The following is a 23,502-nucleotide window of genomic DNA, read 5'->3' as shown; positions in this document are numbered from 1 at the left end:
GGTTGTTCAAAAAGCGAAAAAAAACAAAGAAAATGGAGAAAAATAAATTAACTAAAATTTTCATATAAAAATATATATATATAAATTGTTGATATTTGGTGAATATATTAGCAGAACTATAAGATATTTTAAGAAAAAGATACATAATTAAGTAAAATGGGGAAAAATCTCAATAACAAAAACGTCAAGTTACAAAATTTTGGATACCGATTATGTATTTTTAAATTATTAGTTTATGTATATAAAAATATCAATCGATGAAAGATATTTAAAACTATTACATTGGATATCTATGAATCATATTCTTTTATGAGTTGAGAACGTCAATTTCCTCTTACAATCTTTTAAAGTGTTTTATTAATCAATCAGTTTTTACATTAATATGCCCTTTCAATATACACAATAAGTAATCAATTTACATCCTTTAAGCTTTTCATTATCGAGACTCTTTTACGTTTTATTTAATTTGTGTACTTTTATCTTAAAATATCCGATTTAGCTCTATTACAATGACTGTATTTATCGAACTTAAACAAGTTTTTTATTGTTTAACATTTCCTGAGTTTATATTTTCTACCATTTGTATATTAGTTAGTTTTTTTTCCTCTCATTTTCCATATTTTTTCATTTTTTGTACTGCAAATAAAGATAAAAGAAAAGTTTTCCTTAAAAATCGAAATGAAATGATTCTTTTTTGCCCCATAAAAGTTAGAGATAATGGCATAAATAGTCCGTGAACTTTGGTCCAATGTGCAATGTGGTCTCCGAACTTTTAATTTGTTCAATATAGTCTTTGAACTTTAGCTCAATGTGCAATGTGATCCCTGAACTTTTAATTTGTTCAATATACTCCATAGACTTTTGGTACATGTTCAACTTAGTCCCTAAATTATATGAAAATGTTAGGGACTTAATTAAACTTGTACCAAAAGTCTAGGGATTATTTTGAACAAATTAAAAGTTTAAGGATCATATTATATATTGTGCCAAAGTTCAGAAATTATTTGTGTCATTTTCCCTACAAAGTTACGTGCACCGCACATACAAACATAAAATTCGACGGGCAGTTGATTGCTATAACAAAATGAAAGTTCGAGGATAGAGCAATCGCGTAGAACCCACGGACTCTTCTTATCTTTTTATTTGGCGGAACGAGGGCGGACTTCTCTGTCCAAAACAAAACGATAAAAATAAAACAAAGGGATGTCAAGTCAGGAGAAGGGCCTGCCAACCACTTCGATCATCATGATGATCATCAATGGGGGTTGGGGAATCTTAGGAAATTCCACAGATGGGTCGCGATCTATTCCCATCACGGTACACACGCACGCAAAAAGATCAACGGCGCTGATCATAGCCCCACAAGTACAAGCCACCCTCGTCGTCATCATTCAACAAGAAAAACACCCTCCTCATCAATCAATTTCCTTCCCCCCTTCCCTCTTTTGTTTTGTTCTTTCTCGATTCGACAGCCTCTTGGGCATGCTATTTGCTGACATGAGACCCGGAAAACGGAACACGAAGAAGCAAATTATTGGTGGCTAGGTGACCACCCCAAAAGAGAAAGAGGGAGAGGCGAGAACCATCTAATCCCCCATGATAAGTGCGTCGATGTGGACTCCCTACTGCCTATGGAATTTGCACGTGAATTAAGTTTCCAACGCTTGAATGAATATCTGTTCAAATGTATCAACGGAAGTTGATGATCAAGCTCCATGGATCGATGGTTTTCTTTAAGTAACGCTAAGGGTGCGACTTATTAGGGTTATCGATCCTCGGGAGGTTGAAGACCGGAGATCTGCCTTGTGACTCCGGGTTTCGAAGATCTGAGACCGGTCGAGTCTGGAGCCGCCGATTCTTGAACTGCCCATGTTTTGTTTCGTGAAAAAAAAAATTAGGTTCTCCTAATGTAGTGTAAAGATCGCGATATTTCGTTACCAAAAAACAGTGTGTATCAAGTAGGTGAAGTTGTTGCTTCTTCATGTTGAATACCATAATTCGAAAGAAAAAGAGGCTTTATGATCGGATTAGAATCGGTCTCGAGCCAATTTGAACTGGCTCTGAGTAGAATAGGCGATTTCTGTCGTGGAACTAGGAACCGAATCGGTCTTGGGTAGGTTCTAGGTTCAAGGAACCGGAAACGGAACCGATTCTCCTTAGAATTGGCCTTAAACCGAAAGGTACAGGCCGATTCGGTCCATTTCTGAATCGAACCAGATTCAATTGCTCACCCCTGATTAGCTCATGTCAAGTGCATCTCAAAAGATAGGCTTTTATGCCAAGAGCAAATCACCACCCCAAATACTAATTGGCATCTTGTCATCGTTGAAGAGTCACATGCGCCGATCATCGTGCAGATTTATTCGTGGTAAACCGCGCATGGAGTAGATCGGGACCAGTTTCGTAGGCACGGAGAGTTCAATCGAAGCAAGATTAGATACACGAAATATTTCAAAAGAATTAACTTGAAGTTAAGCTCATCGCGAATATTAATTTGGGGTAAAATTGTTACGGAGTTTAAATTTTTTCGTGGTATTAACTCAAATAAAAGCAAAAACATAGAAAAAAAATCCAACGGCGGAGCCGCAGTGAGTGGGTCCCACGCCAAGGGGGTGAAAAGAAAATCTAACGGGAGAAAAAACCAGAAGCGCGCCCCGCAATAAATGCGAAGCCCGGGGGGCTCCCACGTGGCGCCACCGCGGGGCCCCGCCGGGCGAGTCTTTCTCGGATCATCGCCGAACGGTGGTCCCCCGTCGGCTGGGCCCCGCCCCACCGGACCGATCGGTGCAGCCGCGCGCCGCCACGTGTCCCGCTGGCGGCCCCCACCCACCGACCGCGACGGTCGCAGCCGCAGCGACCCGCACCGCTCCGATACGACAAAAATCACGAGGAAAGCGAGCGGGAACCGAGAAAACAAAAAAAAGGAACACCGAAAAGGAAGACTTTTCTGGACAAGGGAAGGAGTGGGGGAAAAACGGGCACGCGCCCGCCGCCACGCGCGGCGCTCGGCGCTAGACGACAAAATAGGGACACGTGCCTCGCACGGGGGGCCCGGTCGTGATTCGAGGCGGGGGCCGGGGGCATTTCCGGGAATGCGGGTGCGGGGGCGGGGGACGGGAGCCGTTTGTCGCCACGTGCCTTGGCGTCGGCCGCACGCAGGAAGGCTGTATTGAATTCCTCTCCCCCCTCCCCCCCCCCTCTCGACCCAACCTTTTTCGTTTGTTTTTTTTCGGACGATAATAATTATTTGTACTTTTTATTATTTACTTTTATGATTTTCCTTCCTGATTTCTCTGGTCTTCGTTTGACTTGGGTGGTTGCCTCGCGATTTCATCCTCATATTGAAATATTGGGGAAAAGATAAAGATACGGCGTTTTTTAAAGGGGAAAAAGTTATATAAAAACTCCGGAACTATGCCGACCATAACGCATCGGTCATGAAATTATTTTTTTTTTGGATGTCAAAAACTCCAGTGTCCACTGTGACACGTTTGCCCTAAACTTTTTCTTGTGATATAAAAACCCCAATCTTATACCCGTGCGTCACATTTATCCTCGTCAGTTAAGGCTTCGTCGGATGATTTTCAGCCAAAATAACATCGTTTTTTTTTTATTTCACTGGGCATCGTTTGCTTTCTAGAGTCCATGTAAATAGATTTTTAATGGTTCTCATTGACTGAACTTTGAAGATAGGTAAATGTATCGCACGGATATAAATTTGGGATTTTTTGCGTTACAGAAAAACGTTTTAGAATAAATATGTCGCAGTAAGCATAATTTATGATTTTTTTATGGCTTGTGCCCTTTTTTTAATAAGTAGGTATGTCATTTTTCCCTTTGTTTTGTGATCATTTTGGGGAAATTATGTTATAGTAACGCGACCTTGTTTATATTATAGTTGTCCTCGGGAGCCATCATAATAGAATATGAGCATAAGGCAAATTATCGTAAACTTGAAAACAAATCAATCATTTCGATTAGTGTGCAAGAGTAAGAACAACATCACGATCGATGTGATACAAGTTTCCTCGTACCCATGTCAAATAGGTCGTGTTATGTGCTAGCGCATTGGCATAATCAATGTGAAAATGTTCCGTGTACGAGAAATGCTAGTTAATCGATCTAACATAGAGCGTAAGAGCAAAACAAACTGGGATCGATGTGATGGAGATTTCCTCCTTGCCTCAAATAGGTCATAGTAAAAGCCACTACGTGACTAGAACATTGGCATAATCATTTAAGTAAAACTAGTCGACTGTGTGTCTAACTTACATATAAAAATTGAAAAGAAAGAAAATCCATTATCCAACAAGATGGAAAGTTCCTTTCGCCCGTCTCAAAGTGGCCACGACATAAGCCAAACGGACTAGAGCATTGGGCACAACCATCACGAAGTGTACAATGTTATTCATAACCATCGAAAAATGCATCGAGAGATTCGATGTTCGCTGGTCTCGAGTAGGCCATAACGTATGCCAAAATACAACTCGAACATTGGCACAACCACCGTTAAATCTGCAAAGGCATAGGATACAATGCTCTAAGCTCCTCGGAAATCTTGTTCTCGACTTCCATTTCATGCCACGGGCAAAGACAACGTACGAATTGGTCGGGGGGCGGAATATTTTATCCACAAGCCAACAAAAGTACATCGTTCGAAAAAGAATGACCTAGGGAGGGGAGGACCCCAAGAATTCCAAACACAGTGTTGCCTTCTTTTCTTTTTTCGGGAAACACATTTGGTGTAGTTGTTGTCTTATGCTCGAAGCAAAATACAAATGTTGGTCTAGTTGGTACCGACTCACATCATAAAAGTGAAACAAAAGGGCAAAAAAAACAAAGAGAGGAAAATAAAGAAAAACAAAAGGGTTCATATTAAACAGGAAAAAGCATGAATGAAAAATAATAATGACAGAAAAAAAAGGGTGTGTTGTGAGTATTTAGGGGGGACTCGTTATAAATTATGGTTAATACCACGAATAACCTCAAACTGGTACATCCATGACAAATTTACCCCGAACTAATTTTTTGATTACAAAAAATCTCAGATCGGTATATCTGTGACAATTTTACCTTCCGTTAATTTCCGTTTAATTTTTTAGTCAACTTTCTGAGTTGAATGACGCGTGACAATTCACGGGTGTACCAATTTGGGGTGTTACCCTCCGTTTGTCATAAATATACTAGTTTGTGATTTTTTGTAGTATTGATCCAATTTAACGGAGGGTAAATTTGTCACAAATGTATCAGTTTGGGGTTTTTAGTGGTTAAAAAATTAGTTTGGGTAAATTTATCACAAATACATCAATTTATGATTTTATGTGATATTAGCCCTATAAATTAACTGTCGATTGCTTTGATTTTGGAGATTGAAAAATCAGTGCTTGAAATTGTACTTTGTGTTAAAAATTTTGGAATGCTACTCTGTGATTTCGAAAGCATGAAAATTCTTTTAAAAAAAAATGTAATTACATATCTATACATATATACCTCCTGTCCCCTCGAGTCCCAATACGTTAGATGCATTTTGATTTTCATTGAAGTTATATATACTATTTATTATGCAAGAAGACAAATTACCGTTTCTGGAAATACCAAACAGTTCAATCGAAAGTATTGCTCGTACAAACATATACTATAGTTTCACCTTGGACGTCGTATATGTACTCACTTCACTCGATCTGAAGAACTCAATCTGACATTTCTACCTTTTAAGTAATAAATTAAGACATGGATACGATATATGTTTTCTTTTCTTCTTAAAGGATACAATGTAAGATCTATAGACATTATTTAGATATAAATACTAATAAAACAGGAGTGATTTGAACGAGCAATTCATCGTTACCCCTAGTAAACTAGTACAATTAAGGAAAATGACACAAATGATCTCTTTAACCTTGGATTAGTCCTGGTAATATGCTCTGCACTTGCCTGCTATTATAAAGCAGTTCTAAGGTGCTAATCAAAATTCGAAGAAGGGCTTGGTGGCTAAAAGGCAGTCCATTTTATATAGAGGCTTGGAGAGCCGCTTGTGTGTAGGATAACATACTTGCCACAAAAACCTTGTCTTCGTTTTTCTTGATTGGCATCTTAGCACTCCTTTACTGGCATCAACGTAATGCGGTCCATGAACTTTTAATTTATTTAACGTGGTCCCTGAACTTTAGCCCGACGTGTAATGTGGTCACTGGACTTTTAATTTGTTTAATATAATCCCCGAGCTTTTTGTATATGTTCAATTTAGCCGCTAGATTATATGAAAAATATTCAATGTTGTCCATGATATTAACTTAACGGAAGGACTATACTGAACATTTTCATATATTTCAGGGACTGCATTGAGCATGTACCGAAAGTCTAAAGATTATATCGAACAAATTAAAGGATTAGGGGCCACGCTACATATCAGGTCAAAGTTAACGGATCGCTCGTGTCATTGTCCCCGTAAAGTTATGTGCAAAGGGAGGGGGGGGGGGGGCAAAAGAAAAGAAAAGAAAAATTCACAAGCTATAGTAAAATCAAACGAGCGAAATTGCTACTCTTTTAAAAAAAAAAAAAACAGGAGGAGAAAATTGGGGGAAAATGGGAAATTGCGAAGGAAATTTAATTTGGCCGCCCCTCTTTGTCGTCTCTTTCGTCTCCGTTCATCCTTTCTCTCTCTCTCCCTCTCTCCCTCTCTCTTCTTTCTCTCTCTTCTCTGTACTTTCTCTTCTCCCCTGTTTTTAATCTCTCCTGCTCTCTTCCCTCCTCTCTCGCTGTGTGTGTGTCGATCTCCCTGAGCAATCACCCACCCCCCGCCTCCCTCCCTCTTCCTCTTCTTCCCCTCCGTTTGCTCCCTGAACGTGTTCACCTACATACACTCCTCGCTTCGCTCGGAGCACGACAGTCTTGAAGAGAGTTAGAGAGCGAGAGAGAGAGGGTCAGGGGCAGTGGCTGTGGCTGTGTTCTGGGCTTCTGTTGGTTTTTGAGGTTGTCGCCGAAGAAGGGGTCGGTGCCATGGTGGCTCTCGCTGTTCTGCTCTGAGATTTCGAATTCTCCGCCCGCCCCCTCCTCCCTCGCGTCCTCTCTTCCTTCTCTCTCTCTCTCTCTATCCTTCTTCGTTTCCTCTGGGGGTGGGGTGGGGTGGGGTTGGGGGGGAGGGGGCGACCGCCGGGAGCCGCCATGGCCGGTAGTGACGAAGTCAACGTCAACGAATCTAAGGTTTGCTCCTCCGCTTCAAATTCTTCCGTTTCCGTTCTGGGCCCCCCACGATTGTGCAACCCCGATCCCCTTCGGCGGTCGCTCTCGTGTTCTTCGTGTGCCTTCTTCACGTGCCTTCTTCTTTCTATCTGATGAATTTTTTCCCCTTCTCGGCGACAGAAGCGGAGCATTTTATCTTTGTTCGCGTGTGCCGATTCAGTTGTTTGATCATGAGCCTGTATCTGCTAATTTCATCAATTGGATGTTAATTTGGAAGTAACTTTTGTTGGGGTTTCCGAAATTTCGAGTCTTTGGTGCGTGGATTCAAGTTGGGGTGTGCCTGTTTTTTTTCCTTCTTCTTGTGGGGGAATTTTTAGGCTTGGAATTCGATTTCGATTGGAGGAATGTGTCGTGAGATGTCGTTGCATTTGAGCCTGGCCTCCTCTTCTTCTTCTTATTTCTTTTGTTTTGTCCTTTCTGTACTCCTCTCTTTTCACATTCCCCCTTTCAGCTCTGTCTTCTACTTCAGGGGTTATATAGCTGACAAATGGCGATTGACTACGAAACATCTCTGTCTGCGTTTTGGTGTTGTGTCACTTGGAAAATATGCAGAAATTTGTAATCTTTGGAGGATCGTGTTAAGATCAATTCACATGAATCTGAATTGTGATCTCTCCTGTAAAATCCGCAGAGTGTCGTCCCTCTCAACACTTATGTCCTGATCTCCAACTTCAAGGTAGTATACAATCTCCTCCGCCACCCCGACGGGACCTTCAACCGCGAATTGGACGATTTCCTTGACCGGAAGGTCCCCGCGAACACCATACCAGTCAATGGGGTCTTCTCCTTCGATCATGTGGATCGGTCGACCGGGCTCCTCAACCGGGTCTATTTGGCCGCCCCCGAAAACCAGGCCCGCTGGGGGATCATTGACCTCGAGAAGCCCTTGAGCACCACCGAGGTCGTCCCGGTCATCATCTTTTTCCATGGTGGGAGCTTCACTCATTCCACCGCGAGCACCGCCATTTACGATACGCTGTGCCGGCGGTTTGTGAACATCTGCAAGGTTGCGGTCGTCTCTGTAAATTACCGACGGTCGCCCGAATATCGGTACCCGTGTGCCTACGATGACGGGTGGGCCGCCCTCAAGTGGGTGAAGTCGAGACCGTGGCTCCAGAGCGGGAAGGACTCAAAGGTCTATGTGTACTTGGCCGGAGATAGCTCGGGCGGCAATATCGTGCACCATGTAGCTGTGAAGGCGGCCGATGAGGGAGTCGAGGTTTTGGGTAATATCCTCCTCCATGCTTTGTTTGGCGGGCAAGAGAGAACGGAATCGGAGATGAGATTGGACGGTAGGTACTTTGTCAGGATTCCCGACCGCGATTGGTACTGGCGAGCTTTCCTCCCGGAAGGGGAAGATAGAGACCACCCGGCGTGCAACCCCTTCGGCCCACGGGGCAGGAGCCTTGAGGGGCTCAAGTTTCCGAAGAGCCTCGTGGTCGTGGCGGGCTTGGATCTCCTCCAGGACTGGCAATTGGCCTACGTAGAAGGGCTCAGGAACCATGGCCATGAGGTGAAATTGCTGCACCTGAAGGAGGCGACGATTGGCTTCTACTTCTTGCCGAACAATGACCATTTCTATCGGCTCATGGAGGAGGTGAACGAGTTTGTCCATCCTGACTGTTAATACGGCCTCTTCTTTGCCTGGCGGCGAAAAATACATCACAGCAGCTTTGACATTTCAAGACTCTGGTTATTCTTTTGCAGCGAAAAGGTGTGTAGTTATAGGGGTTGTGCAATATTACTTACCCTTTTTTCTAATTTCCCTGTTTTTTACCATTTTCTCGTGGCGGTTTGAGGATTCTGTTGCGATGGAGGAGATCGGTCTCCTCTGTTTCCGATCTCGCAAGAAGCTGACACTGATGTATACAATATTGGGATGGCTCAAATGGATCGTGTTGGAAACTTCAGAACTCATTGCTTGGGAATCATCTTTGGGCATCGAACGTGCGAATCATCTCGGTTAGGTTCGGTTCGGGCCGCGATTGGCTGGGCGGTATAGCCGGAGGTACCACATTTGGCTGGTCATGATTCTGTTCCTGAGTGAAAGGAGTATGTTGTCATTGTAATCACTGATTCAGAAAAAAAATCTCAGATTACTTTGATTCCACCGTGCTGTGGAGGTGTATGTTATACTTTGACCTAGAAATGAAAAGATATCTTTTTTTCTTCTTCTGCCTCTCAAATGTCTCTCACTGTGATTCTCTATACTTGCACAACAGTCTTGGGATTGTATTGGTTCTTGGACTCAAAAAGTTTGCTTGCATTTGGAAGACCGTCTCCTTCCAAACACATTACCAAAATCTCCCAAGTTTCATGAAAAGGGTACAAAACAGAGGGACTCTTAAACACGATTTAAGGAAATTGGTGTGTGTTTTTGCTCAAATTAAGAGGTTCAATCACTTGTGTTGGGTGATAAGAAGCAGCACAGGAAGAGTGCAAGTTCATTATGATAGTACACAATATGGTGGGTCCTTTTTCTTGGGGACTGAGATGAGACTAGGAATTTATCAGACATTTCGTGACACTGTCCCCGTTAAAGATTGATGCCAGCAATGATAAAGCCAGAAAAAAGATCTGTGTTTTCACCCATTTTGTTTCCTCTGATTTCATTAGATTGAGGATATTTCTACCTCTCCGGCTTGAGGATTATGAGAGACAAATGATGAGAATCAAGTTCAAAACTTGATCACTTGATCAGGATGAACATAACGGAAGGCAATGCCAAATTTTTTTTCTTTTCCTTATTTGATAAAGTCAAAGATTTCCCTACAAATAAAAGTGGTTCTATGTGGGTGTCACTAGCGTTCAAGGATCGAAGATGTCGTGTGTAAAAACACTTGAACACTAATCTCCACGCACACTGGTGCAAGTTCGAACCTCGAGCTATTATAACCAATCCTTCCGAAAGTGAAAGGGACACGTCTGAAATCCCATTCTTGACTCCTCCCCCCCCCCCATATCAAGCTCCAAAAGAGAGAGGAGAAAAATTTACGAAAAAATCTCATCATCATTCCACTCCAAGAAGGCCACCCCACACGGGAGCAAAACCCGATACAGAGAATGGCTTCCCCCAAAGACTTTCTTGGCTTCTTCGTGGCGTGGCCGACCATCCCAATCGATGATGCCCCCTTTGCAAAAAACCAAGAATCAGGGGGCAAAAGAGAAACCCACAGAACAGAATGATTGGACACGAGTCCTAATCATGGGGTATCGCAATCTTTGCGGGGGGAGAGTTGATTGATTTGACGAATCCCCCTTTGTCACTTCCCTGATTGGGTCTGGTACCGTGGGCTGTTTGGAGCTTTTCGGGGTGTAAATTGCCAAGCGGGGGGAAATGAGGAGGAAAAGCTTGGGCTTCGCTGCTTTTTGTTTGGGCGACGATGGGGGAAAACCCCCCCGTTCACGAGTGGTTGGCGACTTTGTCTGTATCCTAATGTACGAGGGGAGGGACCACTTTGAATCGTGGCCGAAGGAGGAAGAAAGAGCGAGCAAGCAAGCAAACAAACGAGAATTTCATTTGCCTTTTCGTTTTCACATTGTTTCGTGTGGGGGCATCATAAGTTGTAGGGACAGCTAAGCATGCCCGGCAAGAACACGAAAGCCTTGTCCGTTTCGCGAAAAATTCAATAATTAGTCAGTGGAAACGTTTTCACTGCCCATCGCGGATGCCGCCGTTCGTTTCCGTGAGGGATACGAGCGATCGTCGCTAGGAGAAACGTTCTCTAGATGACCCGTCTTTCGTGAAACGGACGCAACCCTTTTTGGCTTTCGCTTTGCTTTGGCTTTTTTCCCTATTCGAATTATTGGGGTTTGGTTTCATCGATTTGTGCACTTGAGTGGGATTCGAATTCCTCCTAAAAAACTTTCGTTTTTTCAATTTGGAGAAGTCGTGGTCTTTGGACTTATTCTACTGGGGATACGACAAAATGATGTGCTTTGAATCTTAAAAATAAGGTCATTGTCTAATGTGGCTGCTTAGGACAAAAAAGACTTTAATAAAAATTTGGGTAGTACCGCACTCGCGATCACAAAGTCACGTTTATCATTAGTCTATTCCAAAGGAAGGGATGGTAGCAAGCTAACCTAAAGCTATAACCCATCTAGATTCCTCATTAAGACTAAAGTTCCCCTCTTCTTTGGCGTTTTCCCCCCAACCTTTTTCCTCAGGCGATTTTCACATATTGATTTCGAATTTCCTTCAAAAAAAGTCGGGAAAAACCGATGGTAATTCGTTAAGACTGTTTTGGTAATTTTTTCCCTCGTCAGTCGAATTTATTACAGAAAAAAGAAGGCCATCTAGAGTTGAGATTTAGAGATTTAGAATTACTTGTCTTATGAAGAGACCCGAGAAATTAATTTTGACGAAATACGGTGAATTTCGAATCGGTTTGCTGGGATTTTTCTCAGATGCTTCTTGCGATCAGGGTGATTTCCTATGTTTTCTTAAATGTGCTCGCGATATTGGGATATCGACGACGTGAGAAAAGAATAAAATGGAATGAACACAATTATGTTTTGTACTTGTAATCTGGGGTGTCAACGGTTTGATTCTGTCGGTTAAACCGAACCGAACCGTTAGGTGTGTATTAGCTTTGAATCGAACCACGACCCTAATCAAGTATAACCCAAACTGAAAACCTGGTTCGATTCAATTAGGCTCGGTTTGGTTTTCTTTTTTGTAATATTAAGAAGAGATTTAGTGAAAAAGGAGAGAGATTGTGTAAATTGTAACATGAAGAAGATGAATGATTTTCAATTTGGATTGGTTAACCGAACTAAACCGAAACTATCTTAACCGGAATAAAAAAAAAACAGTTATTTTTCATTATCTGAACCGAGATCAAACTAAAAATGCAAGAAATTTTGGTTCGATTCAATTTGGTTATGGTTTGATTTTTCGGTTCGGTTCTAACACCTGAAATTCCTCGTTATCTCTACACGACTGAAAGGCTCCACGGCACAATCACTTTCGAGTTTCCTAGTAAAATATTCTCTTAGAATTCTAATGTTTTCCCATTAACGCATATATTATCAGATAGTATCTAACTTTTATTATCTATGTAGACAAAACTGACAAGATCCAGGGTTACTTTTTTGTGTATCCGACAATAGTCAGTCGCCTAAAATATGAACTAGGAACTCTGATATGTATTCATATCAACCAGAAGAAAGGAACTCTTAAGTGCGTCGAGGGCCATCTCTTTGAGCAAAATTGATCTTCTGAGAACTGCATATTGGACATGAACTCTGGAATTCATGCAAATGAAAACACACCTGATCCACATACATGCTCAGGAAAGTGAAAAAACACAGGAAATCATCGTCCAATGCATGCATCGCTTTAAACACTTCGCACAGGTTGAGCGGACAGGTTGAGCAGATCATGTCCTGCGCTGAGTAAGTCCTAGGATAGGGATATACATGGAGCCGACGTGCCACGCGATATAACACCCCGAGCTTTCTGTGTTCTTGATTGTTGAAGAAACACCCTACAGTAAAACAACCTTCCCCATGTAATCAGCACCACGAGGGACATGCCCAACCACAGATCAACTCAAATTCTTACAAGCCGACAAATGCGCCTCGCAGCTCGGTCTCCCCACTGGAAGCAGGCTGCATTCATCCATCTCACTAATTCCAAGGAAAGATCGACGATTAGCACTCAAAAAATGACAGAACATGAACTTAGTAGATCTTTGATGATATGCATTGGAGAGATGTCAAGATTAGAGTCGACTAAAATTAGTGTCGAAAACAACTCACAGGACAATAAAGATAGCATCGTACAGCGAAGACATTCTAGAGGTGAAGTTTGCACGTCATACTAAGGGATGCTTCGATACCACCAGGAGGCAGGAGAGGAGATATTACATATGCTTCAATATTTATGCCCAAACTAGATGAATTGAGTATTCAGCCATCCACCAGGTGTTATTTTCTCTTTCTAAATAGGTCATACACGAGCTCTACATATGCGGACAGATGTACTAGCATTGCAAGCACAAAACCTGGGCAATATATAGGTAGCAAGAAATCCTGTGTACCACTGCTTTCAGTCACAACACCGATAAGAGTACCCCAATTCATCCCCAAGGTCATTTCGGAAAATTCATATCCCATATTGTACAAGAGATCTTAAAACACAAATGGTACAATGACTGTCAAAATTGAATCTCTTATGTCTGGGGTTGGCCCAACCCTTGGGTAATATCCAAAATCAGCAGATAAGAATTAAGTTGAATCCGTTGTGAGCTACTTATTTGATCTGGCCACCTTTGCAGCAGATGAAACATTCACCGAAGAGCTCAAGATAAATGAAGTGCACTGATCCAATATACCGCGCCCTAAGTCGCGGAGCTTATCGACATGCATCCATTCCCAAGCGCTGCCAGTAAGCTCAGAGCTCCAAAAGCAGTAGCCAGAGTCGAAAATACGAAGCTCAACACACTCCAGACAGAATGAATCATGAAATTGGTGAGAAAGAATATTAATTGAAATACCGGGTTGGATGGAATTATGCAAATGGCACATTTGCATTCCTAATCACGTTCATCTTCCACAAGTAAATAGCACTTCCTTAGCCAGGGACATGTATGAACAACGGCAATTCCTGCAGAATCAAAGCAGCTAATGAATCGACTGAATGCATGAAAAAGAAAACCAGGCACTTAAAACCACTCGTGTGATTCGAGAACATATCATATAGAGAAAAACACAAGTAATTGCAACAGAATACAGAATTCTCCTTTTCCAATGAGCTAGAAGAGAAGTCCACCCACTATAATGAACAATGATAAGAACCATACGGAATAAATTCAGCAAGATTGGTTCAATCCTGCTGATCTCTTAAACTTACAGCAGTAGAAGGAAACAAAAATCTAGTGAAATAAGCAGATCAGATTCAGTGGATACAATGCATGCATGCACCTCGACACATGGTACTATAGTAAGCATATCAGGTTCAGTGGGTGGCTTCATAGCACTATTTTGTTTGAAATCAGCTTACAGATGCAATTGCATCAAATTAGCACTGAGTACCAGTGCTGTCACTTCCTTTGAAAATCTGCCAGAAAGTGCTAGGTCATTGATTTTCGCAATGCATTCTGTAGAAGGTTCTGACTATTTTCTATATTCAAAGAAGGTATTCAGTGCAGATAGCAAGTGTTTCATAGCGAAAGGGACATTGAGACTTCAAACAATCCTTTTTTCACACTTTCAGAGTCTGGGAAACTCTAGCGCAACTCTAGCACTATATGGGCCATTTTGTTCCAGATAAGTTATCATTGTTCTTATTATGGAGAATGATAACGACGATAATTTTCAGTTGTCTTTAAAGCATGTTTAGGAGTGCAAAGACTTTTTTTTAAGGAATAAACATTGTAAAATGCATAATTATATTCCACCAGAATTGCAAGAGAGGCTTTTCTCTTGGTTTTCCAAACTCCCAAGTTTTCATCTGAAATAAAAACAATGAAATAATAAAGACCTTTTCAATTAATAACTTAATCCTTTTGAAAATAAATTTCATCATTTTTGTCAATGTAATTGTTGTCAAAAGGTTCCTATACGCGTTTTCTAGATTGCTTTTATCCCATGACATTAGAACACACAAAATCTAAAATTTCTGCAAACCAAAAGGGCCTGTAGCTCCAATTGGGTAGTGGGGTTTGATCTCGAATAAGGTGAATCGTTCGGCTCGCAAGCAGAAAAGATTTGTTGCCTCCAATTCTATCTTCCATTTCATTGGGTGATTTGAAGGAAGAGAAGTAGAAGGGCTTTTGAACATGAAGGGAGGTCGTATTATAAAAGACAAGCAGATATCCATTTTATCGGTGACAGCTCCTTCTGTGCACAGTCCATTCTTCATCTTTTCAATATATTTTCCTGTAAATTGGTTTTTATTTATGCGTTGCACTTCCTTCCACTTTGGTACAAAATTACATATTTACAACGAAAATTCTATGATAAAGTTAGGATACACCAAAACTTGAGAAGCCTGCTTTTTAATCAGACAGAGTCTCTAAATATATATGTCAACTGAATCAATGGCTGCATTGCTTAGTTGAAACTCAGTCTATGAAGCACCTGCGGAAATGAGAAGCATACCTCATTCAGAATGATCAGTCGAATGGCCTCGTGCAAGCAATTATTGATAATAATCACTTCAACATTCACATGTAACCTCCCAGCACAAGAAGATGGAAAGAGGGGTTTTACTATGAAGAGACAGCATTATGAGGTACCCCATAACCATGCTTGCACATCAGTCCCTTTATTTGCTCTGCCTTATTTTTTTTACCACTGGATATGTAGGCATGGTACATGATGACGAATGTTTTCTTTGTTCGGTCGAAATTAAAACTTTCCATCTCCTCGAGTACACTCTCCATTTCCGCCAAACGCTGCTGTGATCCATACATTAGCATTTTACAGTGATAAAGAGATCGGCAGATTCTCCACCCAGCACATTCTGCGCGCTTCACGAAGCTCACAAGCTTATCTAACGCATTACATCGGAAATAACTGCCCACTATAGCCCGCATCACACCTGCTGCATTTACAGAGGTTTTCTGCTCAAAGGCCTCATTGATTGAGTTTTCCATCTTGTCTAACCAATCCTCCTGTGCATAAACCTTGATCAGCAACACATTTAACCAAGGTCTATACCCATTTTCTGGAATAAGCCCTAGTAGCATCTCAATTTTCCTAACTCTGTCCATGATAGAGCTCCTACAATATGCACATATCATGGCTCTTATCAAAGCGACATCGTTCTCATTGACATGGTCTTTTACCAACTCATATGTCTCTTCCATCTTTTCCAAATTACCCGAGTGTGCATAACCGCGAAGCATCAGCAAGTATGTACTCGTATTAGGCTTAACAGGGCTTGCCTTCATAGTCTGAAAAGTTCTTTCCATATTGTCCCACATCCAAGCAGTCAAATACCCAGCAATTAGATTGTTATATGTGACAACATTGGGGGCAAGATTTAAACACTCTACCTCCCGAAAAGCCGCCTCCATGTGATCTACCAGCATTAAGCGCCCGAAAACAGAGATGAGAATATTATATGTAACTATTGAAGGGCTACAGTCTGCATCTCCTTTCAACTTCTGGAAAAGCTTCTGGCACTTTCCCGCCAAGCCATTGTACATATAAGCACCCATCAACGCATTATAGGTAGAGGTTGCCTTCAATCTCTTGGTCGTAGCTTCCACAAACAGTTCCAAAGCTAGATCAACATCCTTAATCCTACCAGCAACCGTAATGCCTTTGACATACTCCTCCGATGTCATCGGAATACCGCGCTCCTGAAGCTTCCTCTTCCAAAAAAAGACCTATTTTTCATCGAGAAAAAAACAGAAAAGGAGAACGCATTATGCAGAAGTTCACTTCGCGATTAGTAAAGCTACAAATGCTTCTATGGCTCTTCCATTGATCCCACATCTTAACGATACCACTACAGCAATACACAGATAATGGGGCGTAAGTGGAAATGAAAGCGAGCGAGTGGAACGTATCAGCACCTCTAGAGCTTGATGAGGCCAAGCGTCGAGCTGCTTCAAGAGCTCAACGAAGGCCAACCCATCGACGGAGAGAAGCAAAGGGTCGGCTTTCTCGTCCAAAGCCCTAACGATCTCGTCCCGCCCGCCGAGCTGCACCAGCTCGTCCCTCAGCTCCAAGACCCTCGCGCGGACGCCTTCGCCGAGCACCGCCCCGTTCTCCGCCCGCGAGAACTTGTCGATGAAGAGCCCCATAATCTCCCTCATCCCGGCCGAGCTCGGGGCGGTCGCGCCGCAGATTTCGCGGGGGAACCCGCGGGCGCGGGCGAAGAGGTGGGGCCTCGGGGCCGCGGGGTCGCGAGGGGATCGCCGGAGGCATGACAGCTCGGCGTGGGCCGGGACGGAGAACCTCCAGGCTCTCTTCATTGCGAGGGACGAGGGTCGACCGGAAAAGGCGGCATCTTTGGCTAGGGTTTTCGCGGGAGAGACTGGATTCGAATCGGAGTAAAGCGGGGTCCAATCGCTCGCCGGCTAGGGATGGCGGGAGCGGTCGGCTCTGCACCGGACGACGATGGCGACGCCGACGACGGACGGAAGAAGATGAAGATGAAGAAGAAGAAGAAGCAGCAGCAGCAGCGGCAGCTCGCGGGTCGTCGGTTGGTGGTCGTGAGGTTCGAGGTTTCTGTCATGGTGGGCCGGTCACCTAAATCCAGAGTTCGTTTGTTAGGGCTTGGGCCTAATCCCTTCCTTTGTCCAGTTGTTTCGGGCGCGAATGAAAACCGTTCTCTTTCCCGGTCCATTCTAATTCCATAGATGAGTTTATGAGCAGAAAATAGTGTTTGATAATAACACAAAATTTTTGTTCCCGGAATAGATATTCGTTTGATGGGTCATTCTCAGCGACACAAAATTTTCTAGAAATGATTGCTTTTATTGCTTACGAAAACGAATGTATGAAGAAAATATTTAATGTCTACAAAAATATTTAGACATAAATTATTGTCGGTAGTGAAAATATTTGTTATTGACTAATTATTTTAAGCAATACAAGCGATCATTTTTAGGAAAATATCGTTCGAATCATTCATTTTCCGTGAAACAAATGGAGCTTAAATGCGAATCGAACTATCAAGTTAAAAATGCTCTGGTTCATACCTCAAATTCACTTTCTCTTACCTTACAAAATAATTTGGATGAGCAATGCTGCCTACAAAGGATACTCATGTCCTTTTAGTTTTGAGAAAAGGATACAAATGGTTCCTAAGCTTTGATCTAATGTGTAATATCATCCATGGACTTTTAATTGATTCAATGTGGTTCCTAAATTGTTAGTAAATATTCAATCTAGTCCCTAGATTATATAAACATGTTAGTTAACGAAATCTATTGGTGTGGCTTACAATCCGTTAAGTTTGAACAATGGATAGCAAAAATAAAATTTATGCACTGGTAATTTAAGTAAGATATTCATATTAAATAAGCATATAATCATTCACACTATCAAATAATGATGGACATTGTTTTCCTTTTCTAAAGAAGATAAATAAAAAGATGGAAATGTTAACTAGTCATTTTTTTAAAATCCAGTTTAGCATATAATAATCCGCAATCGTCATGTAATGCCTGAGTCGCTGTTTAAGCGAACGGAAGGACTACATTAAATATTTAGCAATAGTTCATGGATCATATTGAACAAATTAAAAATTCATGGACGATATTGCATATTGAACTAAAGTTCATGAACCATTTAGATTATTTTCCCTTTAATTTTTGGGGAGCAGGGCTTTTAGGCTTCGTCTTTAACATTTATTAACAAGCCATAAAACCTTACCAATAGCAATTTTGAGGGGGCAAGAGCCCTTGCTTGCCCCTATTTCCATGGATATTATCCTCTATTATTTAACATCCAAGGGATGCCGAAATTCGCATGAGATCTCAGAAGAAGCAGTTTTACTTCTTACTTAGGAGGAAATACTCATATTTACCAGAACTATTGAAAATCGAGTCACCTATAGGAAAACTCGGAAATAGCATCACAGTAACTAATAACACATAAGAGTTAACCAATATAATGCGGGAGACGATCGGGATAGCGTCAAAATCTAAGGAAGATTTACTCTCCAATTGGTTTAATATTCTAGAAACATAAAATTAGTAGAATCATGTTATTTTAATTCTTTAATTTGGTAGATTAAGATATTTTCTTGATGCACTAGTTGTGTGTTGCATTAGATTAAGTAATTTCATCTCAATAGGTATTTGCATTGTATTGTGTTTTTTTTTAAAGTTTGCATAAAGGTAAGTTATCTAATTGTTACCTAGAAGATATAAACAAGGGATTCTAACTAAAAATAGTTGAATTCTTGATTGTAGAACACAATTGAGTAAATAAAATTTCATCCTTGGGAATTGTCCCTAGTTATTTTTCTCATTGTTTTCTCTCTCTATCCTTTTTGGGTGAATTCCCAGAGCTCGTGCGCGTAATAAAATCTTGTGAGAACTCGAGAATGGTTGTCTATGTTGGGTACGATGGTAATGTCAAAAGGATACGTCTTAAGGATGACATGACGTCGTATAAATACTACCGCAAGTTTCAGGTTACATGAGACATACGTGTCTTTAAGATTGTGCATACACCATAGAAGCATCATAACATAAAAGAGACCAAAGGGTTCGAGGGGGACGGGAAACCCAATTCAACGTAAGGACATTTCGTCTTTAGGCTTTGGCAGTCCGGTCTGCGAATTGATTTGCATCTCCGGTATAATGGTATACGACGATAGTAGAGCTTGCTTAAATTTTGCGGTGGAAAATTTGGATCGAAGTCAAGTACATGTTTCAAGAGACTAATACTATCACGGTAAAATTCTTGCTCCAAATTCGCGGTGTACATAGAAGCTTCTTAGCGTCACAAAAGAATAATAATATGGACATCAACATTATATATTTAATTAAAATGGATCAACTAATACTATCACGGTAAAATTAATGATCATGGTTATTATTCGGTTTATTCGTGTAATTTCTGTCTTCTTTTTTCTTCCCATTTTTCCATATTTACCCCCTCCTCCTCCGCCACTCGCGGCACTGCCACGTCGGCCGAGACTTCTGCGTCCCGGCCGTCGACGGGCAGGGACTCTGCACGGGAGGGACCATGCAGTTATACTGCAGACACAGCGAGCTGGTCGCCGGAATCTCTGCCGCCGGATTGATCTCGATCCCCGTCAGGAAGTTGTGCTGCAGATACAGGACCCGTATGCTCGACCCGAGCAACCGGTCCACGAAGCTCCCCGGCACCTGACCCGTGAACCGGTTGCTGTTCAGGTAGAGGCTCCGCACGGTCGAGAACTCCGGCGGTATCTCCCCCGATAGTCTGTTGTAGCTGAGGTCTACGGTCGGGATCACGACCCACCTGGCCGGTCGAACCAGCCCGGAGAACGCGTTCCTCTGGAGCTGCAGGGTTTTGATCGGGTAGCCGAAGACCTGTCCGGGGATTGGGCCGGTGAACTGATTCATGCTGAGGTCCAGGTAGTTGAGCCGGCCGAGCCGGTACAGGAGGCGGTCCACGGGGCCACTGAGGCGGTTCCAGGAGAGCGAGAGGTATTGCAGGGAGAGAGGGAGGTAGGTTGGCGGGACGGGACCAGAGAGCTCGTTGTGCGTCAGGTCGATCCGGGTCAAGGTCCGGGACAGGAAGGGAGGGACCGGGCCGGAGAGCTGGTTGTGGCAGAGGACGAGGTTGGACAGCGACGGCAACGACCCGACCGCCCTTGGGACCAGGCCGGTGAGCCGGTTGTAGCTCAGGTCGAGCGTGCGGAGGTTCCGGAGCAGCCCGAGGTCAGCAGGGATCTCACCGGAGAGGAAGTTGTGGCCGACGGCAAGGAAGCGGAGGTTCCTGAGCCGGTAGAGGGACTGAGGGATCCGCCCGAAGATGCGGCCGGGGACGACGGCGAGCTCAGCGAGAGAGGAGAGGTTGCCGAGGGCCGGGTCGAGGCGGCCGGTGAGGCCGGGGGCGGAGGCGCGGGGGTCGCCAAGGGAGAGGGAGACGACACGGCTCGAGGAGGAGGAGTCGCAGAGGACGCCAGGGAAGCCGCAGGGATCGGAGGTGAAGTCCCAGGAGGCGAAGAAGTTGGAGCCGGGGGTGTCGTGGAGGGACTTGCGGATGGCCTGGAGGGATAGGAAGTCGACGGGGTCGAGCATGGCGACGGCGAGGGGCGCGGCGTGTGCGAGGAGGACGAGGAAGATGAGGGAGGACGAGGGCGTGGTCGTGGGGCTCGCCATGTTTGATGAGCGAGCAACGCAGCGGTGAGTTGAGATCTCGGTGGAAGGGGAAGGGCATTGAATTTGTAGAGAGGAGGGGGGGAATGCTTTTCCGTGAAGTTGGCCAGAGGTTGACGACGAAAGGGTTTCTCGTGGGAAAGTGAGTGGGGCGAGAGCTTTTATGTGGCGGACGAAGGTACCATCCAACGCTTTTTTCCAGCGACGACTTACGTGCACGAGGCAAGGATCTCAGTTGCACCGCCCGGTTCGAGACTCGCGTGAGATTCATCTTATCTTAAAGAGGGGATGCGATCCGAGTTCACATGAAACGATGCCATTCATGCTTGCTCGTGTCCGAGATTTGGCTCAGCGGGGAAGCGTTTTCACCGAGCGTGCGCTGCATTACAGACCTTAAAAACATGGATGGATGTGTTGCAGTCGCGACTACGAGGATCAATGTCGTCAAAACGAATGAGGTTGTGTGGGAGGTATGCTCGGATCGTCCGTTGGTGGGGGGCCGGGAGGAGAGAACCCGGGTCGCCGAATCGCGCCGTGCGATCGTATTCGCGTCCGTCGTGCCATCAGCAAACTATACGGATCAGATCGCCTGAGTGTTTTTACCGGAAACGGATGTGAACGTGCCCGTCGAGCGCGTATCGAGTTAAGCTTTGTCGGGGTTCGAGTTTCTCTCGGTAACTTGGCCTCGTGTTCTTGCTTCATATGAAAAATTGCCACCCCGTGAGAGAGAGAAAGGGTCTTGAGTTGAAGGAATTAATGGTATCATACCACATCCAATTCAAGAAGCAAACCAATTGTACGTTACTAAATTTATGCTAAAGATCAGGTTAATGCTACACGATTGATGCTACACGATTGAAGGTCTGTTTGGTACGATTTTCCCGCAGCAGTTTCACGTTAGGAAATTTAAAGATTAAACCGCACCCAATGATCCCACAAATCTTTGATAGCGGTGGATCTAGTTTGATTTTCAAAACACATCTAAATCTCGTGCATCACAAATTTTATTTTTTTCGTAATAAGATTTGCTTCTTCTTTTTTTTTTTTTCAATTTAACAAAATATATGTTTTTGATGTCTTTATAATTTATTTAACTATAATTTATAAACTTAAGTGAATTATGTAAATAATGAAATTAGTTATAATTGAGATTGTAGCTAATTTATTTATAAACGAGAAATCTTATTAGTTTTTTGAATTATTAATGTTCTTTAACATTAATTTTCTATATTCAAAGATCATCCTTTTGTTTTATTCGTTCTTTCAAGTCAAACATCAACAAGGAATTTTGTCTATCGATGACAAATCAACACACTAAATCTCATTGGTTGAAGGTGGGTCGCCTGACAAATTTCTGTTGTGTGGCAACCAAAACGCGCGAATTTAAGTGCCACGCGACAAGTTTGGACACGATCTTTCCCTCGACTCTGACATTAACTCACAATAGATACGACAGTCAATCTAATTTGCCAAGGCAGGACCTTCACTGATCTAGATAGAATGAGCATCGTGATTGAATCTTTCTGTTACGAAGGATGTGACTTGGGTTCAGCAACTTAATCACAGCCTGCTGCTACATTCTTGATTGTCTTCTTCTACATAATGCAAATTGTCCAATTTGTTTTAAGACCGTCCCTAATACCCACTTTCATCTTTTTTGTTGGCAAGCTTTTGCTTTGTCCCCTTAATTAGTGGGGAGCAGTTTAAAAATTACCTTGAGTTTGGACATATTCACATGTACTTGCCTCAATTTGTTTACACTGCAAAATAAGCCAAAACAATGTTTTAGTTATTCTCCCGTCAAAATTCGTAATAGTATTCTAATTTCCAAAAAATTATGAACGAAATTATATGCGCATTAACATACCCACATTCAACTCTTGCAAAAAATCCAGGAAATTCGAGTTTTTTTAAAAAAAGAGTCTTAAGTGCATTGGCTGCAATATTTACATTAAGCTAAAAAAGAAGGAAAAGTCTACACTGGCTCACCATTTTCACCAGTTGTGGTAGACACATGAAAAGAAGAGAAGAAAAAGTGCAAAGCTTTGGACAAGAGGGAATTCGAGGCTACAGCTTCTCTCACAACTAGCTATGCATGGGAAAAAGCTGCTGGTCAATCTTGATATGATAAAAAACTGAACAATCACATCCATTCTCTTGGTCCGATCGTTTCTTGGACCACAAGATTCGATTGAAAAAGCTAACAGCATTACTAGATGATGATGTGTAAGAAACCCACACAAAGTAATGACTCCTGAATCGGCTCCCAAGTCAAAGGTACTCAGGAAGCTAATATCACAGACTTGTGTGCATGACAGAGAGCGCAAGTCATTCGCTTCAGATCATCAAATGGGGGGAGGGACGGAGAGAATGTCGCCATTTATAGATAACTGTGTGCTTAGAAGCTTAGCAATGCGACATAAGCAAATCAGAAAACTTTAGCTCGATAAGAGTTTGAACATGAAGAAACTTCATA

The 23,502-nt window shown here is 42.7% G+C and overlaps 3 protein-coding genes across 4 annotated transcripts; 1 reads left to right on the top strand and 2 right to left on the bottom strand.

The window, feature by feature from the left end:
- The first annotated feature begins 7,116 nt into the window (after positions 1-7,116).
- LOC115682241 (gibberellin receptor GID1B-like) lies at positions 7,117-9,413 on the top strand. 2 transcript variants are annotated; one of them, XR_008817279.1, is made up of 3 exons: positions 7,117-7,203; positions 7,874-8,956; positions 9,042-9,413. XR_008817279.1 is itself a non-coding variant. In XM_030606407.2 (2 exons), exons 1-2 carry the CDS (start codon positions 7,165-7,167, stop codon positions 8,867-8,869), a joined length of 1,035 nt encoding a protein of 344 aa, XP_030462267.1. In that variant the 5' UTR covers positions 7,117-7,164; the 3' UTR covers positions 8,870-9,413. The 2 variants fall into 2 exon arrangements, 1 of the variants encoding a protein (XP_030462267.1); XM_030606407.2 differs by having other exon boundaries at positions 7,874-9,413.
- A 3,856-nt stretch (positions 9,414-13,269) lies between these two features.
- On the bottom strand, positions 13,270-17,403 carry LOC115679135 (pentatricopeptide repeat-containing protein At2g30780). Its single transcript, XM_030602718.2, has 3 exons — positions 16,776-17,403; positions 15,352-16,586; positions 13,270-13,855 (listed from the first exon to the last, which is right to left on the bottom strand). The coding sequence occupies exons 1-2, from the start codon at positions 17,175-17,177 to the stop codon at positions 15,462-15,464; spliced, it is 1,527 nt and encodes a 508-aa protein (XP_030458578.1). The 5' UTR covers positions 17,178-17,403; the 3' UTR covers positions 13,270-13,855; positions 15,352-15,461.
- A 2,394-nt stretch (positions 17,404-19,797) lies between these two features.
- On the bottom strand, positions 19,798-21,164 carry LOC115679141 (LRR receptor-like serine/threonine-protein kinase ER2). The gene has a single exon (XM_030602731.2). The coding sequence runs from the start codon at positions 21,027-21,029 to the stop codon at positions 19,809-19,811; it is 1,221 nt and encodes a 406-aa protein (XP_030458591.1). The 5' UTR covers positions 21,030-21,164; the 3' UTR covers positions 19,798-19,808.
- Between the last annotated feature and the right edge of the window lie 2,338 nt (positions 21,165-23,502).

This window comes from Syzygium oleosum, unplaced genomic scaffold (genome assembly GCF_021117445.2).
Source record: "Syzygium oleosum isolate NSW1041296 unplaced genomic scaffold, Sole_v2.1 Sole_v2.01, whole genome shotgun sequence".
NCBI classification, from domain to species: Eukaryota; Viridiplantae; Streptophyta; class Magnoliopsida; order Myrtales; family Myrtaceae; genus Syzygium; species Syzygium oleosum.
The sequence above is the reverse complement of the archived record's forward strand: the minus strand, read 5'-3'. Positions and strand labels throughout refer to the sequence as shown.